Source organism: Hypanus sabinus, chromosome 23 (assembly GCF_030144855.1).
Source record: "Hypanus sabinus isolate sHypSab1 chromosome 23, sHypSab1.hap1, whole genome shotgun sequence".
Taxonomy (NCBI): Eukaryota; Metazoa; Chordata; class Chondrichthyes; order Myliobatiformes; family Dasyatidae; genus Hypanus; species Hypanus sabinus.
Genome location: NC_082728.1, coordinates 57,657,066 through 57,678,175, shown reverse-complemented (window position 1 = coordinate 57,678,175; position 21,110 = coordinate 57,657,066). Strand labels below are relative to the sequence as shown.

General features: G+C 43.3%; 1 protein-coding gene across 1 annotated transcript in view; it reads right to left on the bottom strand.

The window, feature by feature from the left end:
• LOC132380273 (unconventional myosin-XV-like) overlaps positions 1-20,682 on the bottom strand; it is a 909,717-nt gene extending 889,035 nt beyond the window's left edge. The window contains exons 1-5 of the mRNA XM_059949029.1: positions 20,430-20,682; positions 11,395-11,507; positions 10,898-10,980; positions 5,135-5,558; positions 933-4,058 (exon numbers count right to left, since the gene is read on the bottom strand). Coding sequence (XP_059805012.1) covers positions 933-4,058; positions 5,135-5,558; positions 10,898-10,980; positions 11,395-11,507; positions 20,430-20,682 — 3,999 coding nt within the window. The remainder of the gene's footprint in view (positions 1-932; positions 4,059-5,134; positions 5,559-10,897; positions 10,981-11,394; positions 11,508-20,429) is intronic.
• Between the last annotated feature and the right edge of the window lie 428 nt (positions 20,683-21,110).

Genomic DNA, 21,110 nt, shown 5'->3' with positions numbered 1-21,110 from the left:
CACCCCTATAATGTACATCACACCCCAGTCATACATAATCACATCCCTAAAATGCACTATCACCCCAGTCATACATAATCACATCCCTAAAATGCACTATCACCCCAGTCATACATAATCACATCCCTAAAATGTACATCACACCCCAGTCATGCATAATCACATCCCTAAAATGTACATCACACCCCAGTCATGCATAATCACATCCCTATAATGTACATCACACCCCAGTCATGCATAATCACATCCCTAAAATGTACATCACACTCCTGTCATACATTATCCTGAGAGTAAGTGGTGGAATTAGATAGACAACGGACTAAAGTAAGGTACTAATGCAGGCAAATATGGTTAGTGTTGGAGGGCAAAAAGTTTAAGCATAGACGTGGTTTGCTGAATGGCCAGTTTCTGTGCTACACAACTCAATTACTCTGCGACGGGATACTATTGGTGAAACCTTGCTGGGAAATCCGGCTGCCCCGCTACTAACTGTACCCAGTAGCAATATCAAGACTTAAGTGAAAACTTACACTTGATTACAGATTTCAAGTGGCTGTCAAAAATAACACCTGTAACAAGTGGGAGAGAATAAAGGATGTGAAAGAAGAGAAAGCAATATGGTGCAAAAGAAGAGAGACGGGGAAGAGAAGGTTCATAAGGAAGGAGCTATAAAAGGAGAGGAGAGAGACCTGGAAGGGAGATGAAGCAAAAGGGAGATACAAAGGACAAGAAGAGTGGGAGAGGTGAATGATAAGGGATTAGAATATTGTGAGGAAGGTAATCCAACAGTTATTTACCTCCCCTCACTGTTATTGAGGGAATCTGGCATTTTCAAAAGTGGACAAGTAGTTTCTCATTGATTATTTTGTCATTTATTTCAAACTAATGGAAAGTTTGCAATGGATTATGTGGAAGCTCCACTGGATTGGTACCTGTTTTAATGTGAAGTCATTCTCAAGAATACCTTCAGCAGTGTCCTCAGGCTCCCAGTGCCCTGCTCTTCTTAGTGTTCTAACACCCTGCTCTTTGTACACTGTCCATTTGCTCAGATTCTCAATAGTTGGATGAGGGAGCAATGTTTCTGAATCCAACCAAGTCAAGTTCTTGTTACTGAAATGCCTCCTCCCTGCCCAGTGGATTTCCTGCTTGTGGTGAAAATCCTCATCATCACAGGCACACGTGATCTGTCGGTAAGGATCTCTTCTCAATTGGGAAGACGGACGTGGATAAGAATCCGACAGGGTGAACTGTCTGTTGTCCTGGTCCCTTCTGAGTGGCATGTTCATGGGACCAGTGCGGTTGCCTGTACACAGATAATGAGGATCATTCCTGGTATCTCTTGGTTGTAGATTTGAATCACTGTTCTCTGAAATGGATACTCCAATGTCCCTTTGAGTATGAAACTCATCTCTTAATTCATTCTGTGGCTTTTTTACAACACCCAGGTAGGAGCAGTCTGGCTGAGCTGAGGCTGCAGCCTTGTAGGGCTGTGGAGTGTCTGCACGATTCCTTTCAATTCTGCAACTGGCTAATACAGTTGCTTTTGACTTGACCAGTTGGTGCACTCGTGGCAGCACAATTGCATACCTGGCATCAGAACCCAGCTTTTCCTCACCTTCAATCTGGCCCTCAGCCTGATGGCATGTATCCTGTCCACTGGCTTCTTCTTTTGGCACACTCTGCATATCGGCAGACACCATTGCTTCAACATCTCCCATACTGTGGGCAGACTCATCTACCTCTGGTAACCCACAGTCTCCTTCTGCCTCTTCTTTCAATGCTACTTTCCAACTGCGAAGATGGTCACCCCTTCGGGTGCTGAACCCCACTGTGCTGGCAAGGCGAATTGCCATGCGCCTCTTGAAGTTGCTCGGCTTCCCCTCTTTGCTCTTCTGTCTCAGGCTCAGTGTCCTTGAAAGCCACGTGGTAGTTCCAATCACATTGGTAACAGTGACCAGCTTGGATCTGGTCTTAAGGACATTGGGAATCTGGCGGCTAATCCATCCAGTGACCCTACGAATGGCGGAAAACCGCCGGCAGGCATTCCCCTTGATCCTGCCTGTTCCAGGTTTGGCTTCCATGCTATTTTCCACATCCGTTGTCTCCACTGTTCTCTGAGTCTTTGGTGTACACTTCCTGATAGATGCCAACTTCACCTTTCCTACCACCTTTGCAATTTTCTTCTTGCGATCCAGAGCCGCCTGATGCTGTGCAGATGATTGTTTTTTTTCAGCATCATGGTCTACTGATTCTGAAGAACTACTTTCATTGCTTCTATCTATCTGTGGGCTTTTCACTGAGGCATGATCAGTGAAGGAGCCATCGACTGACAGGTCTTGGTGTGATTTGACAGCCTCCTCTGGCAACTGGCACATGTCACTCACTCCTGCAGCTGTTGCAAGATGCTGGTTTGATCTTGTTCTGATGTCTCTGCTTTTAGCCTTGAGACAATGGATAAGGTGTGCCTGATGTAAAGAAAGCCTTGCAGAAGGGTCAGGTTGCACGACAGTTAATTTCTCCTGGCTTTTCTCACCATCAGACTGACCTTCCTGCTTTTTGCAAGGCTTTTCTGCACTGCTTCTCTCCACTGCTTTACACATATGAGTGTGATACTTGTGCTGAATGTGAACTTTGGCAAACTTCTCCCTGGTTTTACATTTCTTCTTGACCTGTATTTGGTCCATTCCCTTACTCTCCACTTTAGCTTTGACCTTCATACCCACTATAATCTTCTTTTTCACATCCATTTGTAATGTTCTTCTCTTAAGAATATCATCTGGATATCCAGCCTCACTCTCTTCTGCCTCCCATATCTTCACCTGTTCCTCCTCTTTGGCTACGAGTTCATCATCACTCACCACATTGCTGAGCTCCTGTTTATCTTCTTGTTCCTCCTCATTACTTCCAGCAGTATTCTGGCTAATGGTTGGAACTTGCTGTATGCTGTTGTTTCCTCTTTCATTAGTTACTGAATGAGATTGTTGATCATCCTCACCACAACTTCTGCTGTCACCTCCCTCTCTTGCTCTTCTGTCACTCACCACCTCCTTCCCCAGCTCTTCACTAGCAGCATCTTCTTCCTCATCTGTACCCTCACTGCCTGTACTGTGGTTGCTAACTTTCTTCTCAACTTCTATCCTGGGAATACCCTTTCTAGAGCTGGGCTTGTCAGCCCCTGTGTCAGATGTGGTCCTCTCACTGTCAGTATCCCTGCTATTGGTTGTCTCCTCACTAGACCCTTCTGAACTCTCACTGTCCTCATCAGTAGAGTCACTGCTGATCCTCCTTCTACATCTTCCTGTCAGTCTTGTGTTAGAAGCTCCACTTTTGTTTTCACTAGTTTTGGTCTTCTTCCTTTCTGTTAACTCAAGCCCAGGCTTGCTGGCTTTACTGAAGATTTGGCATTTCTTCCCTTTATTCTCATCCCCTCTCACTTTATTTCCTCTTTCCTTATTCTGCTTGGTTGGTGTCTGACAGTTCAGCTTACTGTCGGTTGTTGTGCAATCATTTCCTTTTTGTCTCTTATCTGCCTTGTTTGCTTTGCTCTTACTGCGTCCAGATTTCAATATCTCCTTCTCTCTCCTTTTATCGTTGCAATTTTTCTCAATAGTTCTAGGTTCCTTTGCACTAGTTTTATGCGTTTCCCTTGCCCTGTCCGCCTGTGGTTTCTTTTTTCCTTTTATTTCCTGCGAGTTTGGTTTTCCACCCCCTTCTCCCCCCGTTATTTGCTCACTCTGTCTGGCAGTAGGAGCCAGTCTGCTCCCACTCCCGTCGTCCAGTTTACACGTCTGCTCTTTGTTCCTTTGAGACCCTCGCCTTTTCTTTAGCTGACCTGAATGCTTGGTTGCTGACTTCATCTTTCCTTGGTGAGGGTGGGATGAGGAAGCTCTTTCAGGGCTAGGTTCTGTAATTTGGGGATCCTTTATGGGATCTTTCCTGGAGTTTCTAGTTTTCCCTTGATGATTCTGTTCAGTGTTCTGAGCTCGAGTTGATTTCCCCTTGACTGGTGATTTTGACATCTTCACAGAATGACTGCTGCTTTCAGGGCTAAAAGGTATCTAGAAGGAAAACACAAGATGAGAGAGAAATAAGCTTTTCTTGGTAGTTAGCACGTAAGCAATTTGTCTGGGATAAAATGACTAGTGAAGTACTGCACAGCCACTTTTTTTTTGCACCATCCAGTCTTATACAGGGCACAATAAAGAAGAATTATCCAGTGAAGAAGAATTTCAGAGTTGTATACTTTGATTATACATGAACCTTTGGAGGTAGCCAATAACAAAGTGGGTAATTACAACTGAAAAAGACCGAAAGGATGAGTACGTGTTCAGAGTAGCTCCTCTCCACTCTGCTAACATTAGGAATCCTTTGAGCATCTCTGCCTCCTCATGCTGGCAAACACAGAGCTCTCTATCTCCTAATACTGGGACCTCTGTACTCACCCTTGTGGTAACACTGCTGAGCACTGAATCCTTCCTGGCTCTTAATATTACAGAGTACCAGACTCATAATTGTTTCAAATACTGGAAAACACTAAGTACACTGCAGATGCTGTGTTCAAAGCAACACGTACAATAAGCTGGAGGAATTCAGCAGGTCGGGCACCAAACAGTCCTTCCAGATGAGGCAACAATTCACTTTTGAGTCTGTTGGGGTCATCTATTGCACCCGGTGCTCCCAGTGCGGCCTCCTCTACATCGGCAAGACCCGACGCAGATTGGGGGACTGCTTTGCCACAACAGACAGGATCTCCCGGTTGCTACCCACTTCAACTCTGCTTCACATTCCCATTCAGATGTGTTCATACATGGCCTCCTCTATTGCCATGATGAGGCCAAACTCAAGCTGGAGGAGCAAAACTTCATATACCGTCTGGGCAGTCTCCAGCCCCTTGGCATGAACATTGAATTCTCCAACTTCCGGTAATTCCCTCCCTCTCCCTTCCCCCATCCCAGTTTCACTCTGCCTCCTCTTCCAGCTGCCTATCACCTTCCTCATGGTTCTGCCTTCTTCTACTACCCATAGTGCTTTCCCCTTACATTCCTTCTTCACCTTTCCTGCCTATCCCCTCCCTGCCTATCCCCTCCCCCACCCCTTGATCTTTCCTCTGATTGATTTTTCACCTGGCTCCTACCAGCCTACGGCACACTCTTTTTGTGATGTCGAAGTCAATCCTACGGCCACTGCGAATGCAATGCTCTGCTTCCGCCAATCTCTCCACGTAACCCAAACAGATATACCTCCTGTGCTGCTTGATGTGGGTTTCCACCGTGCGTCCTGTCTGATCAATAAATGCTGCTCCACATTCATAGGGAATCCTGTAAATGTCCTCCGATCTGAGTCCCAGGTCATAGGGAATCCTGTAAATGTCCTCCGATCTGAGTCCCAGGTCATAGGGAATCCTGTAAATGTCCTCCGATCTGAGACCCAGGTCATAGGGAATCCTGTAAGTGCCATCTGATCTGAGACCCAGGTCATCTTTGACCCACATAATTTGTGATTTGAGCTCTTCCTTATGGGTCTGTAGACAGTATTTCTTCAGGATCCTGGTGATCCTTCTAGAAACCATGGAAATATTGGGAAGACAGGAGGTAGCAATGGGTTCCTCCATGTTATGTTTGTTGGTTTTTCTGTCAGAAAATAAATAAATACCACTGAACTAGACATGCCCGGGCATCATCCCTGATGAAGATGGTGGAGTTTATCATCAAAACATCAGTTATAATCGTTACCTGTACCCAGATGAAAGCCTGAGAATAGTTTATTCAACATATACATCTGGAAAGCAGTAGATCCTTTTCCACTGTAGTTTTTGCATTTCTGAATAGTGAGGATCATTATACTCATCGTATTTTCTAACTACAGGGAGCACAGGAGTCTTTTTATTTACTATATTTGAGTGTCCAATTTACGCTACTATCAAAAGGTAGGAAGAGCCCAGAGCTCTGCTTTGTTTTAGCACCAGGAAAGTCTGGTTTCTTCTACATCGAGTGATTCCACTTTCATCCAGGTTAGGATACAGGAGAATCCCATTGCTCCCCAATATTAGGACACATTGAGGATCTGATGTCTGGTATTGTAAGTGGCAGAGAGAGAGAGAGAGAAATTGTTGGCTCTCCTTGTCTGCAGAATCAGGGCCAGAGACTTTTCCAAGTTCTTAATTGACTGGCACTGAACTTTCTTCGTGTCCTAAAATTGGAGAGAACTGAACTCTCTGGCTCCTAAAGTGGGCAGAGTTGACTTCCCCTAAAGTTGCAGAGCAATGGACTCTGCCCTTCTCCCTATGTTGAGAAGTACATTCTAACAAGTGTGTACACTGGGTTCACCCCATCTCCTGATAAGCAGGGCATTGAGCTCTCTTAAATGGAGAGCACTAGGTTCTTCTTTCCTCTTATTATACTGAAGAACTGGAAGGTGTCATGCTCTTCCAAAACTGGGAAGCACTGGACTCTAAATATTGGGAAGATCTGGGCTCTCACACTCCCATCCAATATTTATGAGATTGGATTATAGGGAGGAAATGTGATTTTCACCTCTCCCGATACTCTGGGTCATTACATCTTTTTCCATTTCCCAGTACTGGCGGTCACCAAACCCTCCTTATCTCCTAATATTAAATCCAGCCACCCACCTACACAGAGCTCCGTATCCCAGACACCTCCTTTACTTTTTTGCTAACTACTCGAGTCATGGAGTAATACAGCAGGGAAACAGGCCCTCTGGCAATTGATTCTCTGCTGACCATCAAGCAGCTACTTACTCTAAATACACACTGATCCTCTCCCCATCTTCTCATCAACTCCCCCAAGAATCTACCACTCACTGACCATGCTAGGGACAACTTATAGTGGCTGAAGCATCTTTGAGATGGGGAGGGAACCAGAGCATGTGGAGGACACCCACACAATCACAAGGAGAATGTACAAAATCCACAAAGACAACACTAAAAGTCAGGATTGAACTGGGGTCTTCAGCACCGTGTGACACTGGCTCTGTTAGCTGTACCACTGTGCCACCCTCTGATAAAGGATGTGGTAAAGCATTCATTTCTTCATCAAAAAAATATAATAAACTCACCAATTGACACATCAGGGCACTCACTCAGAGAGAAGGGACACATTTACTTCATTTGAAGGATTGGTTATCTTCTTCCTATTAACAAAAAGGCAGTTTGACAAAAGGATCCTCCAGTAGTCTCTGTGATGATGTAGATACATCTCCTTTATATATTCTTGTTTACCTGAGAGTCGTAAAATGTTGTTAATTCCAGTAAATGAGCAACACGTTCTAATTTCTAAATCGATGAAGAGTGGATCTGACTCCCACTGGCCGGCTGAAACACTCCTTTTCACTTGGCCAGGATAGAGATAAGCTTCTGTCAGCTGTTATTTGGGTGACTTATCCACCAGATCCTTGTGAAACTACTGGATGTGTGGCAGCTGGAGTTAAGTGATATTGTAACAATGATGACGCTGAATAATTCAGATTTATTCAAAGGCACACACCCAATTACTCAACATTTGGACAGCACCAAAACTATTCATTCAGCTACTCAGCTAAGGAAATGACAGAAAGAGGTGCTATCTTTGGCAGATTTGATGATTTTGTGAAGTGAATCTAGTTTTCTATAACCATGCTTTGTGTGATTATTTGGAAGTTGATCATTTGCTGCTATTCACAGTATTCATAGATAAATATTGAAAGGGTCATGTTTCCAGATCAAAGAATATAATGCTAGTCTTCATTCATAGCTCCCATCATCACTGATATCAGAGCACTAAGATCAAATATTCATTATTGAGAGAAAAAGTCAATGAAACACATGGTGAGGCTTTGCAATTAATATTGCATTGCCCTTTTGTTTCGTAATTGACTACCATTCAAGAGTTTGGGTTGCCTTTAGCTGTTGAGTAATGCGAGCTTCGGAGAGGCTTAAAAGGGAGCTTATAGAATGAAACATAGAGTCAAGGAACAAATTCTTATTACACGTTTCAGCACACCAGCATTAATCCCCAATCAAGCTGAGTAACTCCTTCTCAGACACAGAATTCCAGCACACAGCCTGATTACTAACTGATCAGAAGCAATTCGTTCTGCAAACTATATCTCCCACATAGCTGCCTGAATTGTTGGATCAACTCAGGCCAATCAACTCATTTATCTTTCACACTGAAGAGTGATAAGCAGAGGTATAGCCAGAATCAGAGATGCATAACTGCTCTTTCTGATATATATCAGAAGTTTGGATAGGTATGTGAATGATAGAGGCGAGGAGGGCTATGGCCCCGGTTTCAATGGTTAGGAATGGGGTGAAGGGCCCGTTTCTGTGTTGTACTTTTCTATGACTCCGAAGTCTACAGTAACTGATTTCTCAATATATTTATCTTTGACTGCAAATATGGCTTTATGTTCTTTACATTAACTTAATATATTTAAAACTTTACCTATTTGTTAGAAATTGTCAAGGGAGTACAGCAGAAATTATTACTGTGAACTTTTTAAAATAGCTTCCATTGATAGAAATATTTTATCAAATATTTTAATAAAACAGTATGCAGTTTTGTTCATACTGTTGACCAATAATAGAATATGAAGTCTTTCAATTGAATTTGCTTTAATCAATTTTAATAACTTTTATGTTTTTAATAATATCATTAATTTTTAATAGTTTTTGAATGTTTAAATTTAGAGGCCTTCATAAAAAGTCATAGTGATAATGATAAGATTGGCAGCTGGCTGAGCTTTTTCTTTGTTAAAATGTATCATTTAACAGTTTCATGCATTGGACTGGTTCTCCCAGAATAATGGGGAGCTGGGATCAATGGCAGAGATAATAAACATGAGAAAGTCTGCAGATGCTGGAAATCAAAGCAACACACTCAAAATGCTGGAGGAACTCCACAGGTCAGGTAGCATTTATGGAAATGAATAAACAGTCAATGTTTCAGGCAGAGACCCTTTTTAAAAAGGTTAGCTAGAAGATTTTGGTGAAGCCAGGTGGGTGGGAAAGGTCAAGGGCTTGAGAAGAAGGAATCTGATAGGAGAGGAGAGTGGACCATAGGGGAAAGGGAAGGATGAAGGGACCCAAAGGGAACTAATAGGCAGGTGAGAAAAGGTAAAAGGTCAGAGTGGGGAATAGAAGAAGGGGGAAAGTGAGTATGGGTGATTTTTTTTACTGGAAGAAGAAACTGATATCCATGCCATCAGGTTGGAGGCTACCCAGATGGAATATAAGGTGTTGCTCCTTCACCCTGTGCTGCACTAGACATTGACTGATCCTGAGTTTATATCTGGCTGGCTTCTTGCATGCCTTCCATCAGTGCTGGGTTGAGTGTCGAGCTAGCAACTTGGCCTTGTAAAAAACAGACAAATGCTAAAGGCCTGATGCACAACAAGGCAATGGAGAGGAACACAACCTCCACCCTGAGAGTGGTCTCAGCTTGGCACAAGAGGAGGCCATGGACCAACACATCTGAATGGGAACTAGAATTAAAATGTTTGGTCACTGGGAAGTTCTGCTTGTGGTGAATGGAGTGGAGGTGCTCAACAAAGCATCCCAAAATTTACAGCTGGTCTCACCAATGTAGAGAAGGCCACATCAGGACCACCAGCCACAACAGACAACCCCATCAGATTCCCAGCTGAGGTGTTGCCTCACCTGGAAGGACTGTTTAGGGTCCTGAATGGAGGTGAGGGAGGATGTAAATGGGCAAGTGTTGCTCTTTGGCCACTTGCAGGGTTAAGTGTCAGGAGGGAGATTAGTGGGGAGGGGTGAATAGACAAGGGAATCATGGAGGTAGGGATCTCTGCAGAAAGAGGAGGGGGAGGTAAAGATATATTTGGTGATAGGATCTCTTTGGAGATGGCAGAAGTTGCAGAGGATGATGAGTTGGATACGGAGGCAGATGGGACGATAGGTAAGGACAAGAGAAACTCTATCACTGTTAAGGCGGCGGGAAGATGGGATGATCTCTGATATCCTGGAACTGAATGCCATGTCCTAGAAACAGATGTGGTAGAGGTAGAGGGATATAAAAAGGGTATAGCAAGTTTAATGGAGATATCAAGGGAAGAGGTCAAGATAACCGTAGGAATTAGTAGGTTTATAAAAGATGTTGGATGACAGCTTGTCTCCAGAGATGAAGACAAAGCAAATGAGAAAGTGGAGGGAGGTGTCAGAGATGGACCAAGTGAATTTAAGGACACGATGGAAGTTAGAGCCAAAGTTGATAAAATTGATGAGTTTTCTCTTACATGTGCTGGTATGTACGTGATAGTAATGCGAGGTCATCCATAACATCAAAGACGTCTAAAGTAGAGAATAGAGTCCACCTAATGCTTCTCTGCTTATCTTTCATTGTTTGCCTCATAACCCATTCAATCACCAATATTTAATAATAGTACCAACATTGCACAGCCTTGCCTGACTTCTGTCTTAACTTCAAAGCTCAAATTACTGTCCCCAACTGAGCAGGTGAAGATAGAAAAACGAGGACTTCCGGGTTGAGCATGGAATGAGTACGTGCATGTAAGTGTGGCTCCCAATTTTTATTGAAAATCTACCTGTTTATCTTTGGCGTATGCTCAAGGTAACTGAATATTTAACATTGTGAACAACCCGGGACGTTGCTGGATACTGACATGGCAAAGAAAATGCACCTTCATAGTAAAACTCCGGAAAAAGATAGCGGAGCCTCGAGCAAGAAAGCTGATGTTACGGTAATGGCGCCGTTGCACGCTGCTGGACCTGTGCTACCCAATGACTTGGAGAGGCTTCGCTTAGTACTTCTTACTGACATGATGTAAGCGGTGCATCCTGCCCTAAAAAGAGAACTTGAAGATGCTTTGTCACCAGTGAATCCTGCCATGGAACAAATTATGTCTTATTACGAGTTACACGATGAACGCATTTGTGATGTTGAAGATGGCCTCAATGATTACAGAGACTGACTGGCGAGTGCTGAAGCCACCATTGCAGCGCTGCAGAGCAAAAACGCATTTCTGAAGGGGAAACTAGGTGACCTCAAAAATCGGGCGTAGAGATCCAATTTGAGAGTGGTTGGCATTCCTGAAAATTTGGAAGGTTCAGACTCTGTTAAATTTATGACCGAGTTTTTTGATGAAGTGCTGGGGACAAATTTCTTCCCAAGGCTTCTCGTACTTTTGCGCACTCACTGAATTGGGCCTAAACTATCCGGTGTCTCTGAAGCCAAGCAAATGAGACCAAGAACATTCCTGGTTCTCTTTCACTTCTTTCAAGATAAGCAACGCATCATCAATAGACGGAAGCAGGAGCTGTATTTCCACAGACATCGCATGTTTTTTCATGAAGATTTTAGTGCAGAGCTGGGGACAAAAGGAGCAGCTTTCAAGGAGGTGAAATCCCTGCTTTACGGGAAAGGGGTCAGGTTCGGCCTCTTGTATCCTGCCCGGCTCCAGGTCATCCATGAAGGTAAAAAACATTATTTCGATACACCAGAGGCGGCCAATGAGTTTTACCATTCGCGCTGGGGAGAAGAAGAACCAGAAGAGCAATTACGTTTTTTTAGGCTATTCATGCAGCATTGAAGAGTCCTCCTGCCGAGGCAAACTGTTAATTTTTGCAATTCACTTCTTTGTTCATTTTTTCCAGTTTAATTTGTGGAATGCGATCTGGTCGAACTGCTATGCAGCAGTATCTAATGAACAAAAACTTTCAACCAGCAAAATGTAAATATTTGGGATTTGTATCTCTGGCATTTAGTTTCCTAGTTTTTTGTGTTTTTAATGCTTTGCTTGACCTGTGTTATCTTTAGCCTATATATATATATATTAAAGGTAGAATAAGTATTGGTATAAATTCTGAGGAGGGGAGCCACCCTAGATCAGACTGAAGGTTTGGTTGTATGGGGAACGCTTTGACAGTTTTTTGTTTGGTAATGCCTGCGATCATCCTCAGTTGGGGAGGTAGATCTAGGTCTAGAGGGTTAATTGTTTTTTCTTGTTTGTGTAAAGGGGTGGGGGGTAGTGTTTTGGGGGATTACCATGGCAGTTTATTCTTTTGTGTGTTACGGATTGGCCAGACTTTCTTTCTATTGTGCGTTATTGTGTGCAGCTTGTGCCCTCACACTGTTTTGGATTGTGGGCCCTGTGTGCCTTTTGATATGGTTAACATGAGTGCTGCTGATGGAGGCCACCCTGTGAGGTTTATTTCTTGCAATGTAAAGGCGCTCAATGGTCCTGTTAAAAGAGCTAAAGTTTTCTCTCATCTGAAACAATTAAAAGCAGATATACTATTTCTACAGGAGACACATTTAAAAGTGGAAGACCATAATAGACTCTGTAAAGCATGGATTAGTCAGGTTTTTCATTCGAGATTTAATAGTAGGTCCAGGGGGGTGGCAATATTAATCACCAAAAGAATGCAGTTTACACCATCTGATGTAATCAGTGACCCTAATGGTCGCTTTATTATAGTTTCTGGATCTCTCTTTCAGATACCTGTCATTTTGGTAAATATTTATGCCCCTAATTGGGATGACATCCACTTTGCAAATAAGGTTTTGTCATTAATACCTAACCTGAATACACACCAGCTGATCTTTTCAGGAGATCTAAACTGTGCTATTGACCCACTGCTTGATAGGTCTAACTCTACAGGAACATCTTCTGGTATGGCAAAGGCCTTCTTGATGTTAATGAAACAAAATGGTTACATAGATTCTTGGAGATATTTGAATTCATCAGTTAGGCAATTCTCTTTCTTTTCTCATGTTCATCACTCCTATTCCAGGCTAGACTATTTCTTTATAGATAGCTCCTTGATATCAATGATTAGACAAATTGAGTACACTGCATTACATCTGGTCACTCGCCCGTGAAACTGGACCTATATTTTCCTTTAAACATTAGAAAACGGCCTCTGTGGAGACTTAGTCCCGTTTTGCTTTCCAACAAGAAATTTTGTAGTTATGTATCAGCTAACATTGACACGTTCTTCAAGACTAACGAAACTGAGTTGGTATCGTGATACAAACACAACGCTGGAAGAACTCATCAGGTCAGGCAGCATCAGTGAGAAAAGAGTAGCCAACGTTTCGGGCCGCAACCCTTCATCAGGAATGGGGGAGAAGAGAGGGCAAAAGCCCAGTAATAGAGATAGGGGAGGGGGAAGGGCCTAGAGGTGCCACGTGGAAAACCAGTCAGAGGAAAGATAGAGGGGGGAGGCAGAAGGGATAAGCATAAAAGAATTGTAGAGATAAAGAAGCAGAAAGTTGAAAGGGGAGAGAGGCAGAGAGGGACCTGGGATAGGGGAAGGGGGAGGAGGAAGGAATTACTGGAAATTGGAGAATTCAATGTTCATACCACCAGGCTGGAGGCTACCCAGACAGTAGATGAGGTGTTGCTCCTCCAACCTGAATTTAGCCTCATCATGGCAGTAGAGGAGGCCATGTATGGACATATCTAGATGGGAATGAGAGGCAGAGTTCAAGTGGGTGGCAACCAGGAGATCCTGTCTGTTGTGACGGACAGAGTGGAGGTGCTCGATGAAGTGGTCCCCCAATCTGCGTCAGGTCTTGCCGATGTAGAGGAGGCCGCACTGGGAGCACCGGGTGCAATAGACGACTCCAGCAGACTCGCAGGTAAAGTGTTGCCTCACCTGGAAGGACTGTCTGGGGCCCGGAATGGTGGTAAGGGGGAAGGTGTGGGGACAGGTGTAGCATTTGTGCTTGCAGGGATAAGTGCCAGGTGGGAGTTCTGTGGGGAGGGACATGTGGACCAGGTAGTCGCGGAGGGAACGATTCCTGCAAAAAGCTGAGGGGGAAGGGAGGGAAAGATGTGCTTGGTGGTGGGGTCCCGTTGAAGGTGACGGAATTTGTGAAGGATAATATGTTGGATCCGGAGGCTGGTGGGGTGGTAGGTGAGGACAAGGGGAACCCTGTCCCTGTTGTGGTGAAGGGAGGATGGGTTGAGGGCTGAAGTACGGGAAGTGGAGGAGATGCGGGTGAGGGCACCTTTGATGATGCCAGAGGGGAAACCTCAATCCTGAAAGAAAGAGGACATTTGAGAAGTCCTGGAACGGAAAGCCTCATCCTGGGAGCAGATGCAGCGGAGACGGAGGAACTGGGAAAAGGGAATGGCATTTTTGCATTGGGTAGGGTGGGAAGAGTTATAGCCAAGATAGTTATGGGAGTCAGTGGGTATTTTTGTGAGTTGGTCTCGTACTCTTTACTTTGGGAAACTTTAAAAGCTTACTTGAGGGATCAAATAATATCTTATACTTCACATTCCAATAAAGAGCGTAGGAAGGAAATGCAAGTGTTATCACAATCTATTTTGGACCTGAATAGGCAATATTCTGAGGCACCCACTGCAGAATTATATAAAAGCCAGGCTGATTTTCAAGTGAAGTTTAATCTTCTATCTACAAACCTATCAGAACAATTAATTCTTAAGACACATGGCCTCCATTATGAATATGGTGACAAGGTGAACCGGCTTATGGCTCATCAGTTGAAGCGTCAAGCTGCATCATGACTTATTCCCCAGATAAGAGACACGCTCCAAAACTTGAAAAGCAATCCAAAAGAGATTAATAACATCTTTGCAACTTTTTATTCCTCTCTGTATACCTCAGTGTTTCCCTCAGATATAAGAAAAATGGAACTTTTTTAGATAATTTGGAAATACCAACTCTTGAACCAGAGGAGGTGGAGAATTTAGATCGGGCTCTTGGGCTGGAAGAGATTAATAATGCCATTAGGGCCATGCAGGTCATTAAGTCCCCAGGTCCTGATGGTTATCCGATAGAATTAAAAGGAAATTTAAGGATATGCTCATACCAGTTTCTTCTGGAAGTGTTTCAGGAATCTTTGGAGAATGGTTCCTTACCCCCTACTCCTTCACAGGCATCTATTTCACTTCTTCTTAAAAACGACATGGACCCGACTCAATCTGGATCATATCACCCCATCTCACTTCTAAATGTGGATGTAAAAATTTTGGCTAAAGTGCTTGTGTGCCGTTTAGAATGCCCCCTTCCCAAGCTAATCTCAGATGACCAAACAGGTTTTATTAAAAATCACCATTCTTTTTTTAATATCCGTCGACTGGCTGATGTGGTTTATTCACCCAGTGTTTCTCTGAGTCCGGAGGTTGTTATCTCCTTGGATGCGGAAAAGGCGCTTGATCGAGTGGAGTGGGTATACTTGTTTAATGTTTTGGAGAAATTTGGATTTGGCAGAATATTTGTAGCCTGGGTTAAGCTATTATATCACTCGCCTTTAGCATGTACAGACGAATTATTTTCGATCTGACTATTCCCCATTAACAGGTGGTACTCACCAAGGTTGCCCATTGTCCCCTTTTCTTTTTATAATTGCAATTGAGCCTCCTTCTATTGCACTTAAGTCAACTACATTATTTCAAGGCGTTAGGAGAGGGGACATGGAACACAGTGTATCCCTGTATGCTGATGACCTCTTACTTTATGTTAGCCACCCTGTAGGTAGCAGTCCTGCTATTGTGTCATTATTAGGTCAATTTGGAGCCTCCTCTGGCTATAAACGGAACCATCAAAAAAGCAAATGCTTTCCCATTAATAACTTGGCCCTACAGATCCAAAGGGAATCTTTGCCTTTTCCTTTATCTCAAGATGGTTTTGTATATCTAGGAATACATATTACTCGCTCTTCTACATCTCTGTTTGAAGCTAACTACAGGCTAAATACAGGTATTACTATAGCTGGGAGAATTCAATCAGTAAAATGACTGTACTTCCCAAATTTCTTTACTTGTCCCAGTGCTTGCCAGTTTTCTTACCCAGGTTATTTTTCAAATCAGTCGACCAAGCTATAACCTCCTTTATTTGGGAAAATAAGGTCCCGAGGGTTATTAAGCACGTTCTCCAAAGAGGTTGTGACGTAGGTGGAATGGGCCTTCCTAGCTTTATTCATTTTTACTGGGCATCGAACATTCAAAAGGTATTATTTTGGCTTCACCAGCCAGATATAAACTGGTGCCTGCTTGAGACACGGTCTTGCCACTCCTTGTCTCTCCAAGCTTTAGTGTATTCTTCCTTGCCATTGAAATCCTCTCAATTCACATCTAACCCAGTCGTGCTCTCCACCCTCAAAATTTTAAATCAATTTCACTGCCACTATAAGTTCACAACAGCTTCAGTTTTGGGTCCCATTCATAGAAACCATCTTCCCTCCACACTCGATTTAGTTTTTAGACATTGGGGTTTGAATGGTCTTCTGCACATGAAGGATTTGTACACTGGTAATATATTTGATAGTTTTGATAACCTGCACAGTAAATATGGCCTTCCACATAATCATTTTTTAAAATATCTGCAGATTCGTCACTTTGTCAAGGAAAAATTTCCCTCTTTTCCTGATCTACCACCTGGTATGTTGTGGGAAAAACTCACTCTTAGCTTTAATAATAAAGGGATGATCTCTGCTCTATACTCTCAGCTGATGTCTTTGGAAGTTCAAGATTTAAACAAAACTAAGACTCAGTGGGAGGATGCCCTTGGTATGGATCTGGCTGAGGAATATGGGCAAAAGCATTGAATACTCTTCATTCCTCGTCATCATGTGCTAGACTGGGGCTCATACAATTTAAAGTTTTACACTTAAATTTAAAGTTTTACAATTTAAAGTTTTAAGTAAAGACAGGCTTGCTGACGTATATCCTGGGACAGATGCTGGCTGTGACAGGTGTTCCTTCTCTCCGGCTGGTTTAGTGCATGCATTTTTGTCTTGCTCTTGGCTTGATGGCTATTGGGCACTGGTTTTTAAAATTATCAGTGAGGCCTTGGGGGTGACACTGAAACCTTGCCCATTTATAGCTGTATTTGGTGTGGGGGATGATGCTTTGGGTTTAAATGCAAACCAGTCGGATATCGTTGCATTTACATCGCTTTTGGCCCGTAGGAGAATCTTGCTGGTCTGGAAATCTGCCACTCCCCCATCTGCTGCTGCTTGGTTAGAGGATGTAATGTTTTTTCTGAAATTAGAAAAGATTAAATTCACTCTGAGGGGGTCTGTGAAAAAGTTCTATTCAAAATGGGGACCTTTCTTGTCATATTTTGGGAGACTGAAGGAATTACCTTCTAGTTGAGGGCATCTGATTGTACTTGGGAAGTTGCCTCTCTTTTAACACGCTTATGGTTTACCTCACAGGGTGGCTGATGAATTGTAATATGAGTGTATTCTGGATCATCTGACATGTTGTGGATGTGTGTGGGTCTTCATCTTGAAGTAGTGTGGGGGTATGGCTGTGAAATGTCCGTACTTGTAAGTGTGAATTGTTGTATTGTAAGTACATTAGCTGCCATGGTATGTTCGGGGAGGGAGGGTGAGGGGAGGTTTGTTTAGGGGTAAGATATAAAAGCAAAATGGAGGAAAATGTAATCCATTATGTATTCTGTACTGTGTCAATCCTTCAATAAAAATATATTTTAAAAAAAGAAACATAGAAAAACCTATAGCACAATAGCCCACAAGGTTGTGCCGCACATGTCCCTACCTTAGAAATTACTAGGCTTACCTATAGCCCTCGATTTTTCTAAGCTCCATGTACCTATCTAAAAGTCTCTTAAAAGACCCTATGATATTCACTTCCACCACCTTTGGTGGCAGCACTCACCACTCTCTGAGTAAAAATCTTACCCCTGACATCTCCTCTGTACCTACTCCCCAGCACCTTAAACCTATGTCCTCTTGTGGCAACAATTTCATCCCTGGGAAAAAGCCTCTGACTATCCACATGATCAACACCTCTCAACATGTTATTTGCCTCTTTCAGGTCACCTCTCATCCTCCGTCACTCCAAGGAGAAAAGGCCGTGTTCACTCAATCTATCCTCATAAGACACGCTCCCCAATCCAGGTAACGTCCTTGTAAATCTCCTCTGTACCCTTTCTAAGGCTACCACATCCTTCCTGTAATGAGGAAACTACAACTGAGCACAGTACTCCAAGTGGGGTCTGACCAGCGTCCTATACAGCTGCAACATTACCTCTCGGCTCCTAAATTCAATACCACAATTGATGAAGGCCAATACACCATACGCCTTCTTAACCACTGAGTCAACCTGAACAGCTGCTTTGAGCGCCCTATGGACTTGGACCCCTCTGATCCTCTACACTGCCAAGAACCTTACCATTAATACTATATTCTGCCATCATATTTGACCTACCAAAATGAACCACTTCACACTTATCTGGGATTATCTCCATCTGCCACTTCTCAGCCCAGTTTTGCATTCTATCAATGTTCTGCTGTAATATCTGACAGCCCTCCACACTATCCACAACACCTCCAACCTTAGTGTCATCAGCAAATTTACTAACCCATCCCTCCACTTCCTCATCCATGTCATTTGTAAAAATCACAAAGAGCAAGGGTCCCAGAACAGATCCCTGAGGCACACCACTGGTAACAGACCTCCATGCAGAATATGACCTGTCTACAACCATTCTTTGCCTTCTGCAGGCAAGCCAGTTCCCAATCCACAAAGCAATGTCCCCTTGGATCCCATGCCTCCTTACTTTCTCAATAAGGCTTACATGGGGTACCTTAGCAAATGCCTTGCTGGAATCCATATACACTACATCTACTGTTCTTCCTTCATCAATATGTTTAGTTACATCCTCAGAAAATTCAATCAGGCTCATAAGGCATGACCTGCCATTTACAAAGCAATGCTGACTATTCCTAATCATATTATACCTCTCCAAATGTTCATAAATCCTGCCTCTCAGGATCTTCTCCATCAACTTACCAACCACTAAGGTAAGACTCACTGGTCTATAATTTCCTGGTCTATCTCTACTCCCTTTCTTAAATAAAGGAACAACATCCGCAACCCTCCAATCCTCTGGAACTTCTCCCGTCCCTATCGATGATGCAAAGAGGCTCAGCAATCTCCTCCCTCGCCTCCCACAGTAGCCTGCAGTACATCTCATCCGGGCCCGGCGACTTATCAAACTTGATGCTTTCCAAAAGCTCTAGTACATCCTCTTCCTTAATATCTACATGCTCAAGCTTTTCAATCTGCTGCGAGTCGTCACTATTTTCACCAAGAGCCTTTTCCATAGTGAATACTGAAGTATTAAGTACCTCTGCTATTTCTTCCGGTTCCATACACATTTTTCTCCTATCACATTTGGTAGGTCTATTCTAGCATAGAAAGTCTGGATAAATTGGACAATTTTGGAGGGAATCTCGTATGATCTGAGAATTCTCCAGAGGTTCTCCCTGTGGATACCATCAAGCCTTTTCAAAGTCCACAACATTCACATACAGTTGTTTCTGCCACTCTGTGCACAGTTCTATGGCATTATGCAGGGTGAAGATCTGGTCAACACAGTCTCTGTTCCTCCTGAAGCTAGCTCGCTCTTTCCTCAAGCACACATCAACAGCATCTGTAATCCAGTGGACAATGACTTTGGCAAGAATCTTGCTGGGCATGGACATAAGTGTGATGCAATCACTTAGCACTCCTTTCTTGGGGATCCTAACAACAACTCCCTTTGTCTAATTCTTGGGTACTTGTCCCTGTTCCTATATTGCAGCAAACAGTGGTTGCAGGATGGCTGCTGCAACTTTTGGGTCAGCTTCAAACAGTTAAGTGTTCAAATTCTCATGTTCTGGAGCTTTGCTGTTCTTTAATGATTTAATTGTAGCAACAATCTTTTCTTTATTGGATGGGTCTGGGTGTTGATGTCATGGTCCTCTGCTGCCTCTTGTATATCAATCAGGTACTTCATTTGGTGGTGGTCTATTCTCTGAAATACTCTGTACATCGCTTCTTCCTCTCTCAGTTGTCAAACGCAGACTGTTCTTATCTCTCAAGGGACCACTGGATCTGGCCTGAAACTTTACACATACCAATTTTGAAATCTTATACATATTTCCCTGATCACATTAATTGGCTGCTGCTTCAGCCTCGTCTGCAAGGTCTTCCTTGTAGAGACTCTCTTACCCTTTCTTAAAAGTCTCGTTACTTTTTGTTAGTTTCACTATATGCTGGTTGAAATTTCTCCTTAATTCATGTTGACTTTACATCTAACACTTTTTTAATTTTCTATCTTTCTTCTAAGACTGTCCATGTTTCCAGCTGCATCCATTCTTTGTTCTTCTTTCCAGCTCTTATTCCAGACAAGCATTGCTGCTCTCCTTGAAGACTGGGGCAATCCTTTACCATGCTGCGTCGATCCTGTCTACTGATAAATCTTCATTAAGGTCTTGCAAGGGCTGGAATCTGTTCTTAAGCTAAATGGTGAAGGCAGAAATCGCACTAGTGTCCTTGAGCACTTCAATATCAAAATGTCTTTGTACATGTGTTCTAGACCCAGTGCTTCTCAGCTTGAGATTCATCACCACTACAACAAGGGGGTGATCACTTCCTGTATCTACTCCTCTCTCCACCCTTACATCCTGCATTGATCCTTAAATGGTCAATCTGGTTCTCGTTACCTCCACTGGGTGAGCACCATGTTGGTTTGTGGATTTCATGGTGAGGAAAGTGGGTCCCTCCTATGACCAGATTGTTCATGGCACAGAGCTTCACCAGTATTTCACCATTGTTATTCGTCGCTCCATATTCATACGTGCCCATAACCCTAATGAAGTGTGAGCAAAATCCAATTTTGGTCTTGGTCTTGGCAGTGTTCATGACTTCCTTCATAGTGTCAGTATCTTTCTCTGTTTTCACTACTATCAGTCACGCAAACCCGGGTGGAGACTCAGGAATACTATCGAACACAAATATAGAAGGATTTCATTGGCACATATAGGTACCAATGACATAGGTAGGAAAAGGGAAGAGGTCCTGAAAGGAGAATATAGGGAGTTAGGAAGGAAGTTGAGAAGGACCGCAAAGGTAGTAATCTCAGGATTACTGCCTGTGCCACGTGACAGTGAGAGTAGGAATGGAATGAGGTGGAGGATAAATGCATGGCTGAGGGATTGGAGCAGGGGGCAGGGAATCAAGTTTCTGTATCATTGGGATCTCTTTTGGGGCAGGTGTGACCTGTACAAAAAGGATGGGTTACACTTGAATCCTGGGGGGACCAATATCCTGGCGGGGAGATTTGCGAAGGCTACTGGGGAGAA